The 22221-nt window shown below is 42.5% G+C and overlaps 1 protein-coding gene across 2 annotated transcripts in view; it reads left to right on the forward strand.

The window, feature by feature from the left end:
* PGM1 (phosphoglucomutase 1) overlaps positions 1-22221 on the forward strand; it is a 61768-nt gene that overhangs the window by 18203 nt on the left and 21344 nt on the right. Inside the window, exons 1-7 of one of the 2 annotated variants that reach the window (XM_079922374.1) lie at positions 5857-6341; positions 11345-11507; positions 11852-11998; positions 13672-13797; positions 16155-16345; positions 17622-17776; positions 20237-20352. In XM_079922374.1, the coding sequence (XP_079778500.1) occupies positions 6042-6341; positions 11345-11507; positions 11852-11998; positions 13672-13797; positions 16155-16345; positions 17622-17776; positions 20237-20352 (1198 nt within the window). In that variant the 5' untranslated portion in view covers positions 5857-6041. Of the gene's footprint in view, positions 1-5856; positions 6342-11344; positions 11508-11851; positions 11999-13671; positions 13798-16154; positions 16346-17621; positions 17777-20236; positions 20353-22221 lie in introns of those variants that run through there. The other variant, XM_079922373.1, reaches the window with a different exon arrangement.

Genomic DNA, 22221 nt, shown 5'->3' on the forward strand with positions numbered 1-22221 from the left:
CTACCGATGTAAAATAGTTAGCTAGTGGGAAGCAGCAGCATAGCACAGGGAGATCAGCTTGATGCTTTGCCATGACCTAGAGGGGTGGGATAGGGAGGGTGGGAGGGAGGCTCTAGAGGGAGGGGATATGGGGACATATGTATGCATATGGCTGATTCACCTTGGTGTACACCAGAAACTAACACAGTATTGTGAAACAATTATACTCCAATAAAGATCTGTTTTTTAAAACAAATTCTTTTATCCCAAGCAATTAGGAGTTACCTTTCCAATGGAATTGGGGGTGACACTGACTGGAAATCTGGCTATGGAAGCACCCCAGTCCAGAATGCCAGTGCCACCAGGGGAGTCTCAAGTGGCTTGTGTTCAAAGACCACAATCCCCAACTCTCATGTCTCACGTGTCTGCAACCCTTACCCACTTGAGAAGATTCATCTAACCTATATTCTGCCTGAATCTCCTCTGAATTCTTTTCCAGTTCTTCCTATACATCAGGCCCTCAGCTCTTAGGGATGCCTGAGTGGTCCAGAGTTGGATCCTGCATAATATTGTCTCATATTCTCATGTATCATCTGGCTGCCAGTTACAATTCTATAGATATTCTCATGACACGACATCCCTGCCCCACAGCGCCTGAGTTTACCTGTATTCCCAGTTCAAGAACTAACTGAATCTGACTGGCACACTTTTGAATTCTAATTCTAGATTCCTAGGAGAAAAAATATGAGTGATCCAGCTTTGGTCAGGTGTCTGCCGTTGGTGATCATGGCCTGCCATCAGGGTTCTGCAGTAGAAACTTGGCCCTAGGTATCCACTGTTGTGGGGTGGGATAAGGGACAGTTCTCAGAGAAGAGAGAGAGTGAACTGAAGGGGTCAGAGGAAAGAGCTTGTTCGGGTAGTGTCTTCGTATTGGAGGAAAATAACTTAAAAGGGCCCGAACTGGCCAAGACTGAAAGTTGAAGTCCTTTGTAAGAGGAGCAGCTTTTGACAGGATCACAGAGACCAGGATCCTCAGAGCCACCTCAGCTGCAGAGGCAATCCTTTTTTGCAAGCCTTGATTCATCTTTTTCCAGTCTCTCCTCCAAGCTATTTGATGTACCACTGGCAGCCATTCAACTTTCCAAAAAATAGCAGTTTGTATTCCTCTGGCTTAAAAATTTCCATAGCTTTTGGTGTCTGCAGAATAAACTTTATTGTGATTCATGAGACTCTATAATCTTGCCCCAACCACTTTTCAGCCTTACCCCATCACTGCAACCTCTTGCGAGCCATGGCTCTGTCCATGCACCTCCAGGACAGCACCGAGGCCACCAGGCTGTGATGGCTCCTCCAAAAAGAACTTCTTAAGAACAAAAGTCCGTTCGCCTGTTTTTCCTATCCCTATCACCCCTCAGAATGTGAAAAAAATTCATATCTTTACATCATTTTCTAGTTCACAAAGGCTTTCACAGACATTCTGGGAAGTCATCGTCCCCCAAACCTTGTGAGGCAGGTATCATTATCCCATTTTAGAGATGAGGACATTAAGGATGGAAGGGTGAGTGAGGGGCTGACATTTACTGATAATCTGCTGTATGCCAGACACAGGTACTAAGTGTTTTCACACCTGTTGCCTGATTCAGTTCTCAGAACAACCTTGACAGCTATCCCCATCTTACAGGCTCAAGTCAGTTAACTTGCTCGAGATTATACCTCCTCATACATTTTAGAGTGCAAGATATGAGCCTTGGGGCTTCCCTGGTGGCGCAGTGGTTGAGAGTCCGCCTGCCGATGCAGCGGGCATGGGTTCGTGCCCCGGTCCGGGAGGATCCCACATGCTGCGGAGCGGCTGGGCCTGTGAGCCATGGCCGCTGGGCCTGCGTGTCCGGAGCCTGTGCTCCGCCACGGGAGAGGCCACAGCAGTGACAGGCCCACGTACCGCAAAAAAAAAAAAAAAAAGATATGAGCCCTGGTTGTGTCTGGCTCCTGAACCTGTGGTTTTTGCATTATCCTGCAGTGCCTCTCCTGGGGCTGACATTCACTACATGCCTACTTACTGTTGGTTGGAGAAATGAATGACTTACCCCAACTTTTGTTTCCTGTCACTGGGATCAAACACGCCAAGCACTCAGGCAGGCACCTGCAGCTGTCACAAGCGCAGGGCTTTGGGCTGGGGGTCTAATGAGCCCTGCTGCTTTCAGCCCAGTTAGTAGCTTTCTTTCTAGTGCTTGTGCTGAGAGAAAGCGTTACCAGTTCTATCCACTATGCCCACACCTGTGGCATTTTCTAAAGAATAATTCTTGGTGTGAAGAGGCGAACCTTTTCAGGCCCTGGGTCTAGCCCTCCCACTGGCCCTGGGGCACAGCAGTTAGTAACCCAGTAAATATTTGTCAATGGCAAAAAACAAAGAAAGGTAGAATGAATAAAGGATTGGCAAGTCTTCAGTTTCTGCTGTGTTCTACTAGGAAGGCATCATTGCTGATCAGAGTGGGAGCTGGAGTCTTTGCGAGGCTGGGAGCGAAGGGGTTCATAACTCTGCCATTGTGAAATTGATTGGACCCAAGACCAGTATGAAAGTTCCTTGTCTGAAGGGAATAATCCTTAAATCCCCTGCATGGTTTAAATGTAATTTGTGTCATTGTGAAGGAGTACTGGCAAGGCAGGCGAATTCATTAGGCTAAATTGGGTTCGCTATGCTCGACAGTAACGTTTCCGAAGATGAAGTTCAACCTTTGCTGGAGAGCTCAGACAAATGAGTTTCTTAATAGCTAGCCCACTTAGTCTGAGCGTCTTCGGAAGCTTAATGTTTTTAATGCTGCTTCTTTTTTACCACACTTCACAGTCCATCTAACATTGCTGCTTCTGGTAATATTTTTATGTGGGGTTGAATTCTATAGTGTCCATAAAATTATGACCCAGGCCCATCTTTAGAACAGAAGCTTTTCTAGGGCAAGGATTATATCTTTTTGGTTTAGTTTTGCATGTTGACAAACACCATGCTGACGCGTGTAGTTGGTGAAAACATAGCTCTTCATTTGGGGGTACAGAACTCTCTCCTTCGGAGCCTTAGATTTGATGTGCACTTAAATTGCTGGATATTCATTGGCACGTGCAGGGGCCATGAGAGATGAGGTCTTTTCCAGTCCATGCCTCGCCGTAAAGCTGGCTCACAGACAGTGAAGTAAAAAAGTGTATGTGCCCACACGGACATTCCCATCCAGGAAGGGGGCGCTGGGTTCACCTAGTGACCTGATTCCCCAGGTTTCACAGGTAGGACTTCCCGGTGCTCAAACACTGCTGTCTATTTCCATTTGTGTTCAATAATGTTTTAAATATGAAGATGTTCCGCTGGGGAGCTATATTTAAAAACCTTGGAAGTGAGAGGCCATCAAATAATGAACCCCAAAGTGGCATATCAGCTAATTGGAGAGTTAGGAGTAGAAGACCACCAGCATTATTGTTTGCAATGATTCTTCTAAACTACTTTAGAATATATATTTTTTAACCTTTAAGAATCAGAATACTTACGTTTGGAATACTTTCTGTATCAGTCAGTTTTTAGGTGGTTAGAAACTGGTACTAGGCCTAGGGACAGGCTTAATCCTGGAGAAGTGTAGCTCTTACGACACTTTCAATGTGAAAAATATTTTTAGAAACAAATTTTAGTTCATATGAAAACACACTGCTAAGCTGAGGTGTCCTAGTATATGATGTGGCCACTGTCTTTAAAAAAAAAAACAAACAAGCATTTGCCATCCTTTGAAATAACACCTGTTGGATCTTATACTGCAAACAAACCCATTTTGATGCTTGTGGGGTTTTTGTGTTGAACATCTATCGATTTTGAATTTTCATAGTTATGCCTTGATTCTTCATCATTTCTCATTTTACGAAATTGATTTGCATTGACCATAAACTGTAAATAAAATAAGTGAATGTGTGGGAAAAGCCCCCAACAAAACATTACTCTTCTAGTTCTGGCTTCAGAAAGAGCTTCGAGAGAGAGCGGTCGATCACCAGCAGAGAACATGCTGGAAAGTGTGGGCAGAGAAGCTTTAGTGGGGATATTGGAGCCCCTTTTCAACGAAGTGTCCCTGAATCTATGCTGGGCTTTCAAGACCTTGTTAAGGACACTACCAATTACATGGTTGGTTGCTCTGTTATTCTCAATGAAAAGACTGTTGAGTTGATATTTCATGAATGCGGATCTATTATTAAATATGTCAAGACACACAGACTGGCATAATTTGCGAGCCTATCTAAAACCAGAGAAAAATGGCCACGGAACTTAATAAATATGAATTAAAAAAATGCATTTGTAGTAAGTTGAAAAACACTGGGTGTGTAAACTACTGTTCATAAAGGAAGCTTACTTCCTAAGAATTTTGCTTTTAAACTTGAAATAAGAGGGAAAAATAAGCTATAAAAAGCAATTGTCTTTTGGCTGACTGGTTTTCAGCTTAATAGACGTGTCTTGTGAATTGCTATAATGTTATGTCTCGAGGTCCTCTTTTCAGGTGGGCCAGCCCCGTTTGCCATTTGAAGGAGACTAGGCTTCCTTGGTAGTGGCCTGCTTTCCGCTCATGAGCCCGTTAGCTCTCCTGGTCCAGTATGTGTAGCCCCTGGAGCACAGAGACGTTCTTGCCTCACAGAGGGCAGTCTGCTGCTCTCAGGGCCTGTCTGCTTTTGGAACTGGCTCGACAAATTGTTAGAAAAATACTCAGATTTTGTTTCTCAAGAGATTACTACTTTTCCCTTGAAAACCTGACTTTTATGTGCACATCAAACTCCCCAGACACGTGGCCTAACTAGTCTTGATTTACTTTTTAAGCCTTGTTAACAAGTTCACCAAAACCTTGACAACGGAGCTTCGTAATTGACAACTTTCGCTGAGCCAGATAAAGAACACGACATGTATGTACCGAAATAGATTATTAATAAAATCTCAGGGATCAAATGGGATGAGGTAGAACGTTTTTAAACATCTTAGGTTCTTCAAATGCAAAGGACTTAAACTGCTTCACTAAAAATGTTTTCTTAAAAGTCAAGTCTACTTAAAGCTGAGAATATGAATATACAAATTTTAATCTTATGTTCATAGTATTTTTCCAAATAATAACTTGATCAAGCCTCATGCATTCAGAAAAACTTACTTCCCTCTCCCCCTACCACACGCACACTATTCTGCTTATGTTTTCAAGGATGTGGTGCATCTTCATCCCTACTTTTCTATAAGTTCAAGGGAATGACCAAGCTGTTGGTCATTCAGGGCATATTTCTGAATCTATTCTTCTAGAACTGAATACTTTTTTGTTAAATCTTTGGTGGCCAGTGAATAAATCTGTTCTGTTAGATGCTTTTTTTCCTTCTAACTGGGATTGCATGTGGGAAGTAAAAAAAAAATCACTTGAGTATCAAATACTTAAGTATCAAAAATGACAGTGATGAAAGGAAACCAGAGGTAACTGAGATCCTTCACTTCCATTTTAAGATTGACCTTTAACTTGTGAGATGGCCTGGAACAACTTTAGCTGCAGATGGCCTTCTCAGTGATGCCTGCCCAGAGAGGCTCTGTTTTAAGGGGTGTCGGTAGCAGAGAGCCTGGTGGGAGCCACACCAGGGTGTCTTGTTAATGATCCTGCCTCTTAGGACTGCACTTGCTCCGTCTTTGTCTGGCTCTGAGAGTGGAGTCTGGAGGCCACCTGGTGTTTGTAACTGAAGTCTGCTGCATGCAACACCCTCTGGACCCATCTCCACCCTAACAGGGAAACGAGGCAAAAATAATTGAAGGGTATTTGGCTTGGTTATGTGGGCAGACTGTCCTCATCAAAACAACTTTGAAGATCTGTGGATGTGGGTGGGTGTTTGGTCCGTAACTTTTTCACACGGGGTGACGACAACAGGAATTAACTCTGCTTCGTCATTGAGAGTGATCTTCCAGGCAAGACCTCTATTTTAGTTACTCGGCCAACACTGTTGCAGCTTCAGTTTGGACAGACTATTTGGGGGACCCTTGGCTGCTTTCTGGGCACCCTCACTGAGCCAACTGGTGGAAGTGAAAGATGAGTGATCCTGATGAATGGATTTCCGGGAAATACAGAAAAATGGAAGAAGGTCCTCTCCCTCTGTTGACTTTTGCTACAGCTCCCTACTACGACCAGAAACCAGGAACTAGTGGATTACGGAAGAAAACCTATTATTTCGAGGCAAAGCCATGCTATCTGGAGAATTTCATCCAGAGTGTATTCTTTTCCATAGACCTAAAAGATCGCCAGGGATCCTCACTGGTGGTTGGTGGAGATGGGCGGTATTTTAATAAATCAGCAATAGAGACAATAGTGCAGATGGCAGCTGCCAATGGGGTTGGTATACGATAAGTATTGCTATGCTTCTGGCTCTCCACATAACCTCTTGATTTTGCAGAAATATACACAAGTACAAAGATTTGTATATTGCAAACACCTCAATGCTACTAGCATCCAATTAAGTTTCATTGTGACTTCAGAGATTGTATATTGTGATATTACCCCTGAAATTACATGAGTCACATTGGGATATGGGAATGTAAGCTTAATTTCTTATGTTGTGCTCTGTGCCTGTTGCTTGAAAAAGTACCTGTTGCTTTTAGACATTCAAAGCGTACCCCAGGCTTAAGCTGTCTTATCTACATTCAACTAGTTTTGAGGGACACTCTGTCCTGTGTATGAGGCTCTAATGAGCAGCGGAGAGAAGAAGATTTTGTTTTCTTTCAATGGCTTCCTTGTTGAAGTTCAGTCACTTGTCAAACAGGAAAACAAAAGCCAGGGCACGCTGTTATTTGTGGATCCCAGTAGTTGTGCAGAAATGCTAGGAGGGAATTGGAAAATGTTAGGTGTGAGCTTTCCAAGAGGACCTGTTACAGGGGAACCCACTTATAATGACCTTGAACACAAAGAAGCCCTGTGTGTGGTGAATTTGTGCAGCAGGGTAGAGATAATAACTCCTGTAAGACTATAATATATGGAGGCTCTGCTAAAGCTCTGCATCGTGAAAAACTGTGTTGCCTGAATTAACCAAATCAGAAGGAATCTTGCACCAGGAAGCATTGATCTTGATAATCTAACAATTTGCACAGCCTTACTGATTTACAGGAAGGCAGGCATCAGGACATTGGTGTTTTTTGCTCCGCAAATTCCTCTGTGGGACCAAAAATATATTTTTAGATTTTAGATTACACTTAGCAATAATTTGGAGCACACAGTCCTTCAGTACTTATAAATTTTAAAAATCTGTTTTATTTCCTTTCTGGAAGCAATTCTGATTCTGAGAACAGAAAAATTTAGCATTGTAGCCAAATGTGTTGGGCATTCATTTTCAGTCTGTTTTAACAACACACTAAGAAGGTGTGATCACAAAAGCCAAATTAAAAAAAGAGCATACGTTATCAAATTTAGAAGAGTTTGTAGTCCTACTGTTTACGTGAGGTTTCCTTTATACCCAGTTTCAGAATGTGAATGCCTCTTATGTAAAATTTGCTGATAAAGTACTCAAATATGAAATTATGACACATACACATTTTTAAGATAAGATGTGACATGCTGTCCATTTGAGGAGAGCTGCAAAGGGAACGAACGGTATTAAGATGCTTTTAATCTTTGGGGGGAGAACGAATGGAACATTATTTCTCCGAATATATCTAGATTGTTGAGTGGATCTGGTACACTGTCCCCTTTGCTGTGATATATTGGGCTTCATTTCATTTTTGTGCAAAGCAGAAGGATGTGGAAGATGTGGTAGGAATGTGTAATTCAGGCAGACGCTATAGACTTTCTCAGATTTACCATCTGAAGGTTTGCTAAATAATGCAATTAAGTGATAATACTTGACTAAATATGGTAACTGCCTATTTGTTAGAGCTGTGACAGCCCCAGCAATATTTTCAAGTCTTTCCAAGGACATTCCTCATTAAAAATAGTGTTGCATTTAAACGTCACACTACCCAGCTGACTTACATAAAACGTTTAGTGGACCCATAAAGCACTTTCATCTGATAAAACCTATCAAATCCTATATAGTTTGATTTCTTTTTCTAGCGTATCCTAAATTCTGACTATTTTAACATTCCTTTGATTGTGGGCAGAACTTTAGGGAGGCAATCTAAACGAAAGAAAATTTATTGCCACAGATTTTGGTAGAAGTCAATGTTCCTTCCTCAGCTTTGTCAGTACCCACTCCACCCGTGAGCCGATTCTAGGAGAGCTTCTCAGCCTAGTGAGCTACCTGGAGATTATTTCATTTCTCCCCTTTAGTACAGTTTTATCTGGTACATTTACAGATAATGGAATACACTCTGCCTTTGTTTTTATTTGCACAGAGCTGTCTGCATTTACAGGCAATTTTAATGTACAAAATAAAACATTGGTGGGGCCCCGTTTATAGTACGGGTATGTCATTCAGTCCCCCGAGCTTTAAACCTAGAGATAATTTTAGAAATGAGAATAGAACCTGTGTGTATGACTGGCAGAGCAAAGAAAGTGGAACTTGTTTTTTTGTTTGTTTTTGTGTGAAACATAAAACACCAGGCCCTATTTTCAATTAAAAGGAATATTTTAAAGTTTGCTCCCTGTCATGGTTAACTATCAAATGTGGGGTTGGGGGGAGAGTGAGGTATCCAGCTTGGCAGCAGGATGTGAGTCTTACGGAAGGGAGTAGAGGGCCAGGAGGAAGGGCAGGAAAGGCTGCTTGGTGAAGGACTCTCAGTGTGGCATGAAGGGGTATCTCTAAGTTGGTAGACACTTGGGACCCAGGGAAGGTTTTTTTTTTTTTAATTTTCTTTTTTGTGGTAGAGTATACGTAACAAAATTTGCTGTTTTAACCATTTTTAAGTGTACAATTCATTGGTATTCATTACATTCACAATGTTCTGCAACCATCACCACTATCTAGTTCCAGAACCTTTTCATCATCTCATCCAAAACTCTGTACCCACGAAACAAGAAGTCCCCATTCTCTTCTCCCCCCAGCCCCTGGCAACTTTGGTTTTACTTTCTGTGAATTTGCCTGTTCTGTGTCCTTCATATAAGTGGAACCATACAATACTTGCCCTTTTGTGTCTGGCTTATTTTACTTAGTATAATGTTTTCAAGGTACATCCATATTGTAGCATGTATCAGATTTCCTTCCTTTTTGAGGCTGAATAATATTCCATTGTATGTGTATGCCACATTTTGTTTATCCATTCATCTTTTAACGGACATTTGGGTTGTTTCCACTTTGGGCTATTGTGTATAATGCTGCTGTGAACATGGGTGTGCAAATATCTGTTTGAGTCCCTGCTTTCTTTTGGTGTCTATACCTAGAAGTGGAATTTCTGGATCATATGGTACAGGGAAGGTTTTTGAGTAGGGGAGGGACACAGTTAGAACTATGGTTTAGAAAGATGAACTAAGTGGGCCTGAGTAGGTCAGATAGATTCAGCCAGGGTGGGGCAAGGGAGGTACAGGTGGGAGAGAGGCAGGGGAGGTTGAGTCAGGAGCTGTTACAATGCTCCAGACATCCTTAAGGGGAGGAAGATAATAGAGTAATTTCTCCCCAATATCAGGTTGAGGATTAATATTGCTGAGGATAATTCGTGGAAAAGAGTCTGCTCTGGAAGGGAATATTTTGGCCAGCTGTACCTATTCTTGGGCTCAGGAGAAGGAACCTACCGTGGACTTCCCTTGCTTCTCTTGACTTTCTCTCTTACTCTTACCTTCTGGTATAGTCCTCTCAGTCTTGGACCATTCCTGACAGCAGATTTCACCGTAAGGAATGGTAGAATTAAGGGGTGACTTGGGTGGCATAGCTTGATATTCATTTATCAGTTTCCCCTTCCACATTAAGAACATACAGAATCCAAGTAAAAGTCAGTGTGCTTGATGGGGAAACACTGTTTCCAGATAACTCCAGCAGCCACTCTGGCTAATTAAACTGCCATCTGTAAGCTCCTCTCATCGAAATTATGGAACTGCTCAGCCATAGGCTTTTATTTTCATCAGAACCACACCCGGAAACTGCTGGAAGGGTGAGATGTTACCATTACCACTGTATTGAGTCAGGCAGCTACCACTTCCTGAGGGAGGCAGAATGTAAGATATATATTAGGATAACAGAAATTGTTCAGAGAGAGACACATGAGAGCCAAGTTGTGCCTGCAATGAAGTGGCTGCCTCCTGAGAGGTGGGTGGTAGTGGAGAGCGTTAATTATAAGGCAGTCGAGCCGTTAGTGACCTGCGGGAAGGTGGCAAAGCTAACAGTCCCAGAAAAACTTCCCCAGGGAATCCAGGTATCTCATTGGCATTGTCAACATTAGAAATGCATCTTCCACCATCAAGTCATTTCTTCAACCATGTTTATCTTGGGTGGGGCAAGAAGAAATAACAACTGGAAAACTTAAAAACATCCTCGTCCCTTCCTTCTTTCAGAGGGGAGAATGGAGGAAGGGCACAAACTCCTTGTTTTTTAAATCTTTTCATGTAGCAGTCACCTCTTCTCTAGTCAGAGGAACGGACAGAACTTCTTCCTTCTTTTCCAACTTGCGTCGTGTTGAAACAGATATAAATTACTCTCATTTTAGCAAAGGAGCTGTGCTGATACCATCTGTGAGAGATATGGGAAGGTGAGTTAAGAACGCAACAGAAGTACCACCTGTAGCTCTTTCATGTAGGTGTTCTGGCTGGTTTACCCAGTAACACTCCCAGCATTCCCTGCCTTAGGCCCAGGAAGTAGCTCAGGTACACCCTAACATGGGTAGGTGTGTCCTGCTTTGAGGAACCCCCAAATCCACGCTTGACTGGAAACATAAATTTATGAGATACATTTTGTAACATTTCTTCATGTAAAGTTTGCCCCTTTTACTTTGTCAGATATTTTAGTTTACAGAAACCTTGTGTTTGGGTTAGAATTCCTTTAACTAGTTAAATTTATATTCTTTTTCCCAATGTGGATTGAAAGTATGATTATAGTGGATAAAAATGTGGGTTTTCTCACAAATTTTTAATGTATCCAAATTATGAACCTAGTCTGGAAAGGCTGTGTTTTGTTTTCTTGCCAAAGCCTTACAGCGTCCCTGGATCATACACTACAAAGTCCCAAAAAGCTATCTGAAGGAATGGCTTTGTTCAACAATGCTGATTCTACTTCAGTAATAATATTACTCAACAACAGCAATAAAATACTCTACTTCGATATAATAATACTATTAATCCAAGCTGTTAGATGTTCATTAAAGGACATCTTTTCTTGTCCAGTAGACTATTTCTTTGTCCATCTGGCTGTTCTGGCATTTCTGTGCAGTAGCTCTGGATTTATTAACATTAAAGTGTGTGTTCTGGATTTCTTCTCCTAGATTGGTCGCTTGGTTATTGGACAGAATGGAATCCTCTCCACCCCTGCTGTATCCTGCATCATTAGAAAGATCAAAGCCATTGGTGGGATCATTCTGACAGCCAGCCACAACCCAGGAGGACCCAATGGAGATTTTGGAATCAAATTCAATATTTCCAATGGAGGTGAGTTTGCTGTCATTTTGAGTATAGCCAATTTTATGTTCTGTAGGACACACTGATAACCAAGGCCTTGGGAGGTCCGGGTTCCCGTTCTGATCCTTAGCAAGGGAGCTTTTTGTTTCCTTTTGGTGAAAATGAGATGCTTCTCATTTTGCTGTACCTGAGTATGAGGAGCCGTGCATGAATGATCATTAACATAATATTTCCTTTTAGAAAATTCCGACACTTTGCTGCTTGAATGGTGGCATGGCAGATGTGCTAGTAAGGAGGAGTTGATGAGCTTTTTGCCCTTTGTATTTCCATGTCAACTGTACAAAATGACCCACTGTTTGCTGTTTGATTTCCAGGTCCTGCCCCGGAAGCAATAACTGATAAAATTTTCCAAATCAGCAAGACAATCGAAGACTATGCAATTTGTCCTGACCTGCATGTAGACCTTGGGGTTCTGGGAAAGCAGCAGTTTGACCTGGAAAACAAGTTCAAACCCTTCACAGGCATGTTTACTCTTCTCCTCTGTTGCCCACTCCTAGTTCCAACTTGAGGGATTTGCCTTTCAAGGTTTTAATAACATGGGTCTTTATCTTTGGAAAGATTGTGGTCACCAAGCTTTGCATGCATTAATTAGCAGGTCTGGAAGTCTAGAGACCTGGGCTCTTTGGGCCCTGCTGGGGATCAGCTATGTGACCTTGGGTGAGTTGTTTCCAAATCTCTCGGCTTCAGTTTCCATACCTATAAAACGAACAGCCTTGAGGAGAAGACCTGTAAGATCATGTTCATAGCTATCTTTTATTGAGCTTTTATTATGTGCCAAGCTCTTCACATGCATTATCTCATTTTATTCTTACAGTAGCCCTGTGAGGGCAGCACTGTCAGTATTCACTTTTTCCAGATGAGGAAACAAAGGCTGAGAGAGCTTAAGTAACAGGCTCCAGGTCACATAGTCAGTGAGTGGTAAGCCAGGATTCAGACACAGGTGTGAATGATTCCAAAGCCTGGGCTTTGATTTCCTTTTCAGTAAAATCAACTTAGACCGTTTTGGGGGCTACATTGAAACTCCCTGTGTAGCAGCTGTGGTAAACATTTTGTTGTTGAATGCCAAGTTTTGACAATAATTGATGGAATAAATGTTTATAAAATTATTCATATTAATAAACGAGGATGAGATGGGTTAGCAATGTGACTTGCATTTCAACTTTGCTCTAACATGTATTCTTTCCTCTGGGCTGCAAGTTTATGGGAGGCATTTTTTTGTTTGAACCTACCCATAAGGAGCTGACAGTTGCATCCCAACAAAGAGGAAGGGGTGCTTTGGTACATTCTGAAGACATTCTTAGGGTTTAGAAAACACCAGTAGAGAATTTCTTAAACACTTCATGTTTTGAAAATGTTCAGACCCGTGAAAATTCAACAAGAACGATACTTAGTTCTTACATTTGTTTTATTCCTTTAGCAGTGCATGTGAAAAGTGATTCATTAAAAATTATTTTCTCTGGGGCTTCCCGGGTGGCGCAGTGGTTGAGAGTCCGCCTGCCGATGCAGGGGACACGGGCTCGTGCCCCGGTCCGGGAGGATCCCACATGCCGCGGAGCGGCTGGGCCCATGAGCCATGGCTGCTGAGCCTGCGCGTCCAGAACCTGTGCTCCGCAACGGGAGAGGCCACAACAGTGAGAGGCCTGCGTACTGCAAAAAAAATAAAAAATAAAAAAAATTAATTTTCTCTGCTTTTTACTAATATGTCTTGATGGCAAGGGGCCTGGAAAAAGTAAAATAAAGTAAGGTGTTACATTTTCTGTTATTTTTGACACCAAAATACACTTCTCATGGAGACTGATAGGGAATCAACGTGGCAGCAGAACAGAGTTTAGCATCAGGCAAAACTCTGTCAAAATTCCCCTCTGTGCCCCATCCCAGGTGTGTGGGCAAGTTACTTAATCTTTCAGAACTTGAACTTGCTCATCTATAAAATAGAACTGATAACATTTACCTCTCAGGAAATTTGTTAGCATCGAATAAGAGATCATGTAACGCGGCCCTGGCACATTGGAGCTGCTCCGTAAATGTCCTTTTAAAATAGCAATTGCACGTTTACAGCAATATGAGCATTTCAGAGGAGAATATTTCTAAATGTATTTAGTTTCTCCATCTTTAATGTTGCTTGTTCTCACAGTGGAAATTGTGGATTCGGTGGAAGCTTATGCTACGATGCTGAGAAGCATCTTTGATTTCAATGCACTGAAAGAACTGCTTTCTGGTCCAAACCGACTAAAGATCCGTATAGACGCCATGCATGGAGGTATGGAGCCATTTGTTTTCTGTTCCCTTCCCTCAAAGACATGAAGCAGCTCTCGACTTTGTGTATTATGATGCTTTAATAAACCTTTTCTTAAGACTCTCTCTGTTGGACGGTTTTTAAACAGTTACGTTGCAGAAATTTCAGAGTAATATTCACGCAGATAAAAATCTAATTGTATGCAGGAAAGATTCCTAATGGTAAGGTAGTGTGAAGGTCAGCGTTTCCACATTAAGCATCAGGTTTTGAGTAACAGGCAACTATTTTTGTGTACTCTCCCTCCCCCTCAGAAGATGCCTTACATTCTTCTTAAATGCCCCCATCTATTTCTGAGCTGGCCTGTGGTTTGCTAGATGCGATAAACGTGCTTCTGACCCCACACCCCACTAGCCTGCTCCCACATAAGCCTTTACTTAGAAGATGACCAGAGCAGGCTGAGGATTAAATTCAGGAACAACAGGATGTATGTCTCTCCCTCTTCTTCCTCTGTGGGTTGTGTGGCCAGGTCAGTAGAGAGAGCAGCTGTCACTGAACCAGAACCATGAGGTTCTCTTGCATGTAGGGAATTCCTGAGCACTTGAGTTTATTTGTTTTGTAATAATTTACAATTTTAGACTCTTTGAGTCACGGGGATTTTCCCTGGCGTTGGAATCCATCTGCCTTTCTGGAAGGCAGGACTTTCTGCCTGTGGAAGACTTTCTGCCTGTGCTTGAACCCTTTCCATGATGCTGTCAGGGCCTTCTGTTACACTGCAAAACCACAGTTAGAAAACTTCTCCTGGTGGGCTGAAATCTTCTGTCTCTGGAACTTCTCCCATTGGGTCCTAACTTGCCTCTGGAGTCCCATAGAATGAGTCTCCTTCTTGATTCAGACAAAGGCTATTCTGACTTTTCAAAGCATTCAACAGACATGTATTGAGTAGCTACTACATGTATGCTTGGGGGTAGGCAGGGGTTCAGTAGAGACTCTCTTCAAAGAGCTCTGCGATGCTTGGAGAGATGAGGTAGGTAAGAAACCAACCATAGCCAGGCCAGCAAAATGAGGGTTAGGTAGAATTTCAAGTATTCTCCTTGGGGCGTGGAAGAAGGCATAGTTTGACCAAAGGTACCAAGAAAGGTTTCCTGGAAAAAGTGGCAACCAACTCATCTTTTATGAAAGAAAGACGTAGGGTGGTGGAGAGTCAAGTGATGGTCATTCCCAGCTGAGGCAGTTGGCTGTAGCAAATGCATGAAAGCTTAAAGATAGAAGTCACGTTAGGGGAATGAGCAGAAGCCTGGGCTGGCTTGAGGACGGAGCCTGTGATGAGGTATTTGCTAGTCGCTGCTGGTCACGAAGCTGACCTCTTTCTCCAGGCCTTTAAGTTGTTCCTCGAAAGCCTCAGTTGCTATACGCCTCACAGCCCTGGCTGCCTCGGCCTCATTCTGTGGTGTGTCAGTAGCCTCCTTAACGGGAGGCTCCTAATGGGAGACACGTATTCTATACTGTTCTGACCTCTGTCGCATATATTGGTGTCGGTACATTCCTTGGTGAAAAAACATTCTCAGCATTTTAGAGATGAACATTCTTGATCGTTACACTAAGTATCACTGTAAAGTATGTGACTGGTTTTTCCTGTTGTTCATTGTTACTGTTTTTTGTTTGTCTGTATTCTTTTGATCAGTTTTTCGGATAGCTTGATAGAGGAGAAGGATTAGGGCTCTGAATCCTAGCTCCCACTCCTACTATCTGTGTAAGTCTGGGCAAATAACTTCCTTTCAGAACCTCAGTTTTCTTATCTATAAATTGGAGGAAATAATCGTAATACAAAATTTATAAAATGTGCGCTGGTACTGTTCTCAGTGCCTCATATCTATTAACTCATTTAATTCTCACATCAACTATTATTATCCTCATTTTGCAGGTGGGGTAGACGGAGGCACAGCAAAGAGATTACATAGCTTTCCCCAAATGGCACAGCCAGTAATTGGCAGAGCTGAGATTTGAACCCAGACACTCTGATTCCAGAGTCCAGGTTCTTAAGCACTATGCTGTACCAGCTCATGGGCCTTTTTTGAAGGACTGAGTGAGAAAACAGTTGAGAAGCACCTGGCACAGGTGTGTAGCAGGGCCTTCATAATGGTTCGCTCCCTTCCCTTCCCCCACTCTTTCCTTCAACAAATGGCCCCACCCTTTCCAACCTAATCTCTCAATATTCCTGTTTGTAGAACTTTCTACTCCAGACTTATCTCTCCACAAGCCCTTGAATACAGTTTGCATGTTCTCTTTGCCATTCTCCCTAGAACACCTGCACCTTATGTAGTAAGTCCTCACCTCCTGTAGTAAGTTTTATTTTCTGGTTCTTTATTTCACGCTCTGCATAGTTGTGGGACCGTACGTGAAGAAGATCCTCTGTGAAGAACTCGGAGCCCCCGCAAACTCAGCAGTTAACTGTGTTCCCCTGGAGGACTTTGGAGGCCACCACCCTGACCCCAACCTCACCTATGCCGCTGACCTGGTGGAGACTATGAAGACAGGAGAGCATGATTTTGGGGCTGCCTTTGATGGAGATGGGGTGGGTACGAGTGTTTTTAAGTGAACTCTGATGCAGGGCAGGCCTGATCCTAAAGACGGGGGAAAAAGCAGACTGCTTCTACCAGGCCCTGTGGGCCTAGGAGTGCCAGTCAACCTCCTTCATTGCACCTGGAGTCAGGGCTCAGTTATTAGAAGACCCTCTTGAACAGAATGAGTCCTTGAAATGGAACCCATGTGTTTAATGTCTGCTAAGAGGGGCAGGGTAATTGGGGCCTGGTTATGATGTCATGACTGGTGCTTCATGAGCTAGTTGGGTTCTAGGTACCTGTCCTGAGGTAGGTTTTTGCTCTAAACGAGCAGCTAGCTACTTAATCTCTGGCAAGGGTCTTGGCCTTATAATATACCCACCTGTTCATTCACATTAGCTGAAAGATGAAACTATAATGAGAGAATTAGCATTTTATTCTTTAGCTACAATTAATATTTTAAATGAACACGCACTTTTATTTACATTGGTGAGTACATGACAGACGAGGAGGGAAGCTGTCTTAGGTTTGTATACTTGATATCTCAGAGATAGTAAACACTACACATATTTACTTAGCCGAAAATATATTTTGGTGGTTGTTATTATTCTTTAACATCATCTAGAATTCATTGTTTCCTAAAAATAGATATTCCAATATCAAAATTTGGAGAAATTAGAAGGGTCCCTAGCAGACATCATTTGCAATGCATCTTTCTGTGGCAGTGCATGATGGGAGTTTTTCCCTCCATACTCTCAGTTACTTGAGTACTTCCAGTATGTCAGGCACCAGGAGAGCAGTGAGGTGGCAGCATGTTCTGTTGGGTCCTGCACCACATGGAGGGCCCAAGATTTAGAAGCCTTTCCTTGAGGGAATCTGCTTTGTTCCTTGAAGGATGCCTGGTAGACCTACCAGACTCTAAAGAGCCCATATTTCCTCTCATTGTGATCTCTCCTCTCTTTTGGGAGAGAAGAGAGGTGATTAGTTCCAGAGTTTGGAAAAGGTCAGGGAGGTTACAGTCAGCTGGCCTCTGGAGGGAGAACAGAGGATTCGGCCCAGAAGGAGTTTGTGCCTGCACTTTAATTTAAAACAGTTTTAGCTCTTCGGCACGGAGGTGCCACTGGCCCAGTGGTACTGTACAGATCCATTAGGAATAAAATCCAGTGTTTAGAAGCCAGTATGAATAAATGTATCATAGTTTTAAATTTTATAAAACCTCCATGTAAGATAGTTTGGTTTCTTCAGCACTTTGATTAAAAGATCTTCCTTTGAATTCCCCTTCTCCCAAAGGATCGAAACATGATTCTGGGCAAGCATGGGTTCTTTGTGAACCCTTCAGACTCTGTGGCTGTCATTGCTGCCAACATCTTCAGCATTCCATATTTCCAGCAAACCGGGGTCCGCGGCTTTGCACGCAGCATGCCCACCAGTGGTGCCCTGGACCGGTACGTCTCTCCATTCCCTTGGCTCCCGCCAGGCCCTTCACAATGCTGGGAACATCCTTCTTCCCTTTTCAGCTAGGGCATCTGATGCATAGTATGTGCTATGGAAGTGTTTATTTTATGAAGGAATGGATGAACTTTTTTCTGGATTGATTGTCTCCCCTCTGTGCTCCCTTAGCACCCTGCATTTCTTCCATCCTGGCACTTACCACACTGTGTCCTGATAGCCTGTTTACTTGACTATCTGCCCTGTAAGACTAGAAACTTCTACAGAGAAAAGAATGTCTTATTCACTGTCCTAAACTCTTCCTGATCATGGTGTGCCTCACACACACACACACACACACACACACACACACACACACACACACATCATTTTTAAAAATGAATGATTGAATGTTAATGAATAAATGAATGGATAGCACTTCGTTGTAGTCAAGACATCATTCTAGAGACTCACTTTCCCTTAGCAGTGTACACAGAGTTTGGATGAAAGAGCAGTTGGATGTAAGATCAGTGTTTCAGCAGAACTTTCAAAAAACATCCCTCATCCAGCCCCCATCAGATGCCCATACACACACAAGCATAGTAAATGTTCATTTGTCCAAAATCTGAGTAAACGTAAAGCTAGAATAGTTAAAAAAAAAGTGCATTCAGTTTTTGAGAAAGGCGGTACCAGTGACAGTAAACAGTTGATATCTCTGACTTGCTTATTTATTGATTGATTGTATTTCATCTCACTTGGAAAGGCTTTAGGGTAGCTTACGGGATCACATCTAAAACATCTGAAAAATATAAGTTATAAATGAGGACCAACCAGGGAGAGTATTAACTAGACCATGTTAGGTGTCCAATAAATGTTTCCTGAATGAATAGATAAAGAACAAGTGAATGAATAAAAGGTCGAGGCCAGGGAGGAAAGCAGAATGTATGTATCTAGGCGCTTACAATCATAATTAATATTAATTGAACATTACCTTATGCTAGACACTAGATATGTTTTAAGTCATTTAATTGTCAGACTGACCCCATGAAGTAAATGCTATATTTAACTCCTCTTTACAGGTGGGAAAACAAAAGAACAAAGAAATTAACTAATTTGCCCAAGGTCACCCAGCTAGTCAATGATGGAGCAGAATTTGAACCCAGAACCTTTGCTCCCAACCACTGAGCTATACAGTAGTTTTCTATTTCGTGTGTGTGTGTGTGTGTGTGTTATAGAACTAGTGCTGACTTCAGCTAACAAAGTAGTGGCTAATATTCATATAGTAGTTTGTAGTTGACACAGCGCCTTTTTACATTCACCATCTCAATTGATCCTCATAGCAGTCCTTATTTTAAAGAGGAGGAAACCAAAAGAGTAGTTAGCAGTCTTGCCCGGGACCCCACAGCTACATCAGAGCTAGAATTAGAACCTGGTACTTCTGCCTTCACATCCTCCATCCGAAGTCGTGAGCTGGTGTGTGGCCACGCTCTTGTACATTAGACTGATCAGGTCCTGAAATACCTTCTGTGTAATCCAAAACAGTTTAATTCCAAGTTCTGAAAAAATTGATAATCCACATATAGAATCACAATGGAAAATACCTCATTACCCAGAAAAAAGTTCATTGTACTTTCACAGGTTTCAAAATCGTAGATCTAATTTTCCTCAAATATTAGAATTGAAATATGATATTGTGTTGCTAGTGATAAGACAAGCATTTTGGAAAGCAAATCTCACTAAAAGAGTAAATGAATTGTAGGTAACTTTTCCTGTTCAAAGGGCAAGGGTTTAAAAAAACAGTCACTCAAAGGTTTCAAATAGGCTAAGGATAATATAGGGAGAGGTAAAAGATATATTGGGGGGGACAGGGGACCATGCATCAGTGTGGGTGCAGCTGGTGCACACGGGAGACTGCACTGGGCACTGTCCTTGGGGGGTCTTCCAGGGAAATGAAAGGAGCACTGACTGGGCAGCTGGATAGCAGGCATTGGTCATCCTGGCCTTGTGACCTCGGGCTGATCACATAACATTCTGGGTCCTGTTTCCTTCTCAGTAAAATACTGACCTCCCGGACCCAATATTCTATGTCTCTATGACTATAGGTGCATCAAAACATCACTCTTTTATTCACTATGGAATGGTTATAAATATTGTCTGTATCCAAAACATGTGGGTTTAAATGGTCCCCCCAAACAGCCTTGCCCATTTTGCCACTGTTGCTTCTTCTAAAATGTTAAACTCAGTGACCTGAATTAATTCTTTCTTCGTCCCCTTTTCCCCCCTCCGCTGACTCCACATATAATAGCACATTGTGTGCAAGTTTTCTCATATGATTTTTCACCAATCTTAGAATTATGTGTACCTCTGAGGAATACTAAACGGGACCCTTGATACAATAATGGTTGCTGTTTTCCATCCCTCACATGGCTATGCTAGCAGTCCTGCTGTGATGTAACTTTGATTTCATGCCTTTGAAGGGTGGCTAATGCTACAAAGATCACTTTGTATGAAACCCCAACTGGCTGGAAGTTTTTTGGGAATCTGATGGATGCAAGCAGACTGTCCCTTTGTGGGGAGGAGAGCTTCGGGACCGGTAAGTGTGCAGTCCTGAGCCACCGATTTCTTTCCTGTAAATGCTATTTGCAGTGAAAGAAAGCTTAGACTGCTAAAGGCAGCACTGAAATAGCAACGGTAGCTGATGTGTCCTAAATCAAGATACAGCTTATTTATAACAACCCTGATGGAGTGTACACATTTGAAAAGCAATGAGCACGTTCTGCCAGGGAGGGCTAATTTTACTTTCAGAGGATCACATCTACTGAGGCAGGAAGTTTGATCCTTGAGTCTGTGGGGATTAAACAGTGATAAACACATTTTTCTTCCCTCGGTGGTCAAGGAAACCTTTATAAATGTTTTCATTTCTAAGAAGAAATATGGTAGAGTGAGTCAGTTTCTTGTTTTTATTTAAGCGAAGGTTTCACCACAGCATTACATCTTCCTCTTTAATAGGCACACATTTTCCTTAGCAACAGGTTGTGATTTATTAAGGTTAAGTGGAGGGAGACCATTAGGGTGGAACTAAGTTGCTAGGTGATCAAGAAGTTGACGACAAGGATCTATATGTAAATTGTGGTATGATGAAAGAGTAGAACATGGTACGCTTTGGGAGATGTCCCAAGACCCCTAGATCCCACTTTCTATGCTCTCTCTCCTCTTCTATGTCTGTCCAATAACGACCTGAATTCCCACCTCCATGACCTTTCCTGTAACCCATCCTACATCAGTCTCTTTCTTTTCTAAACATTCATTCAGGCGTGTGGCCCTTTCCCTCATGTTGTCTCCAGCAGCCAGGTTACAAGGTACTTCAGTGGCCCTACTTCCTCTCCTCCTATTTCCTCTACCCAATATTTTGAAGTAAAAGGACCCGTCTTCTGGGTCCTTCAGTACTATTCTTCCATCCTTTAGCAAAGAAAAGGTCAAAATCTAGCATTCTATCAGCCTTGCCATTAAGTTGCAAGTCATGCTAGTTAAACAGAATAGAATGCTGATTTCTTTTCCTACCAGTCCTAGGGCAGGGTGGGTAGAATGAGCTGGTAAATTTGAGACACCCATTGACAAAATTCTAAGCAGTTTAATATCCTTGAGGGAGTGGCAATACTTCTTGGTAATGAATTGGCTTGATGGAATCGGAGAGTATTAAGAAAGATGGATGAGTCTGGGGGGTTGAACAATGTCTACAAAAAAGGCTACATGGTTTCCCAAGGTTCTAGGTCTTTGGTAAGAGGTAACAAGTCTACTGCTTAGTCCTTTCCTACCTCATAAATTATGGATGGTGCCATGTTACTCCATGGGATACTAGATGAATACCCAGTGGACCTATGAGGTGGTCTTCTCCCATGAAATCTCCTCAGTGTTATCCAGTGCAGACTTGGTGTCAATAATTCTTCCCTATGGATGAAGCTGTCTTTGAAGGCAGGCACCGTGTCTAAACCTTTGGTTTCCTGACCCCATGTACCTATTTCAGTGCTGAGCCTAGCGAAAAGAGAAAAGTCTAGAACAGGTCTTTCCAGGGTGTTTGGATGTGTGGAAAGATACTAGTTCCATGAAAGAGCTCTGAGTTCAATACAGATTGGGAAACTTGGAATATACCTTTCTGTCTTGGATATTCATGATGATGTTATCATTTGAAGATTCCAAAACATTCTGCTATAAGGAATCCTGTTTGTACAGTTTTACCTAAGCATAGTTAACTGCGATATCTCTTTTTTGTGGTATATCTAGTAACGTATTGCCCCACAGACCCATGTGGGTAGCATTGGTCAAGGTGGGTCAGAGTCTTAGCTGCTCCTCCCTCGCATGACAGGCCTTCAAGATGCCAGAGGGCAGTTCTCAGGTCCTCTCTTCTCTGGCCACCCATCCCTAGTCCTCCAGTCATCCCCCACCTCACGTTGGTTATATACCC

This window comes from Stenella coeruleoalba (genome assembly GCF_951394435.1).
Source record: "Stenella coeruleoalba genome assembly, chromosome: 1".
Taxonomy (NCBI): domain Eukaryota; kingdom Metazoa; phylum Chordata; class Mammalia; order Artiodactyla; family Delphinidae; genus Stenella; species Stenella coeruleoalba.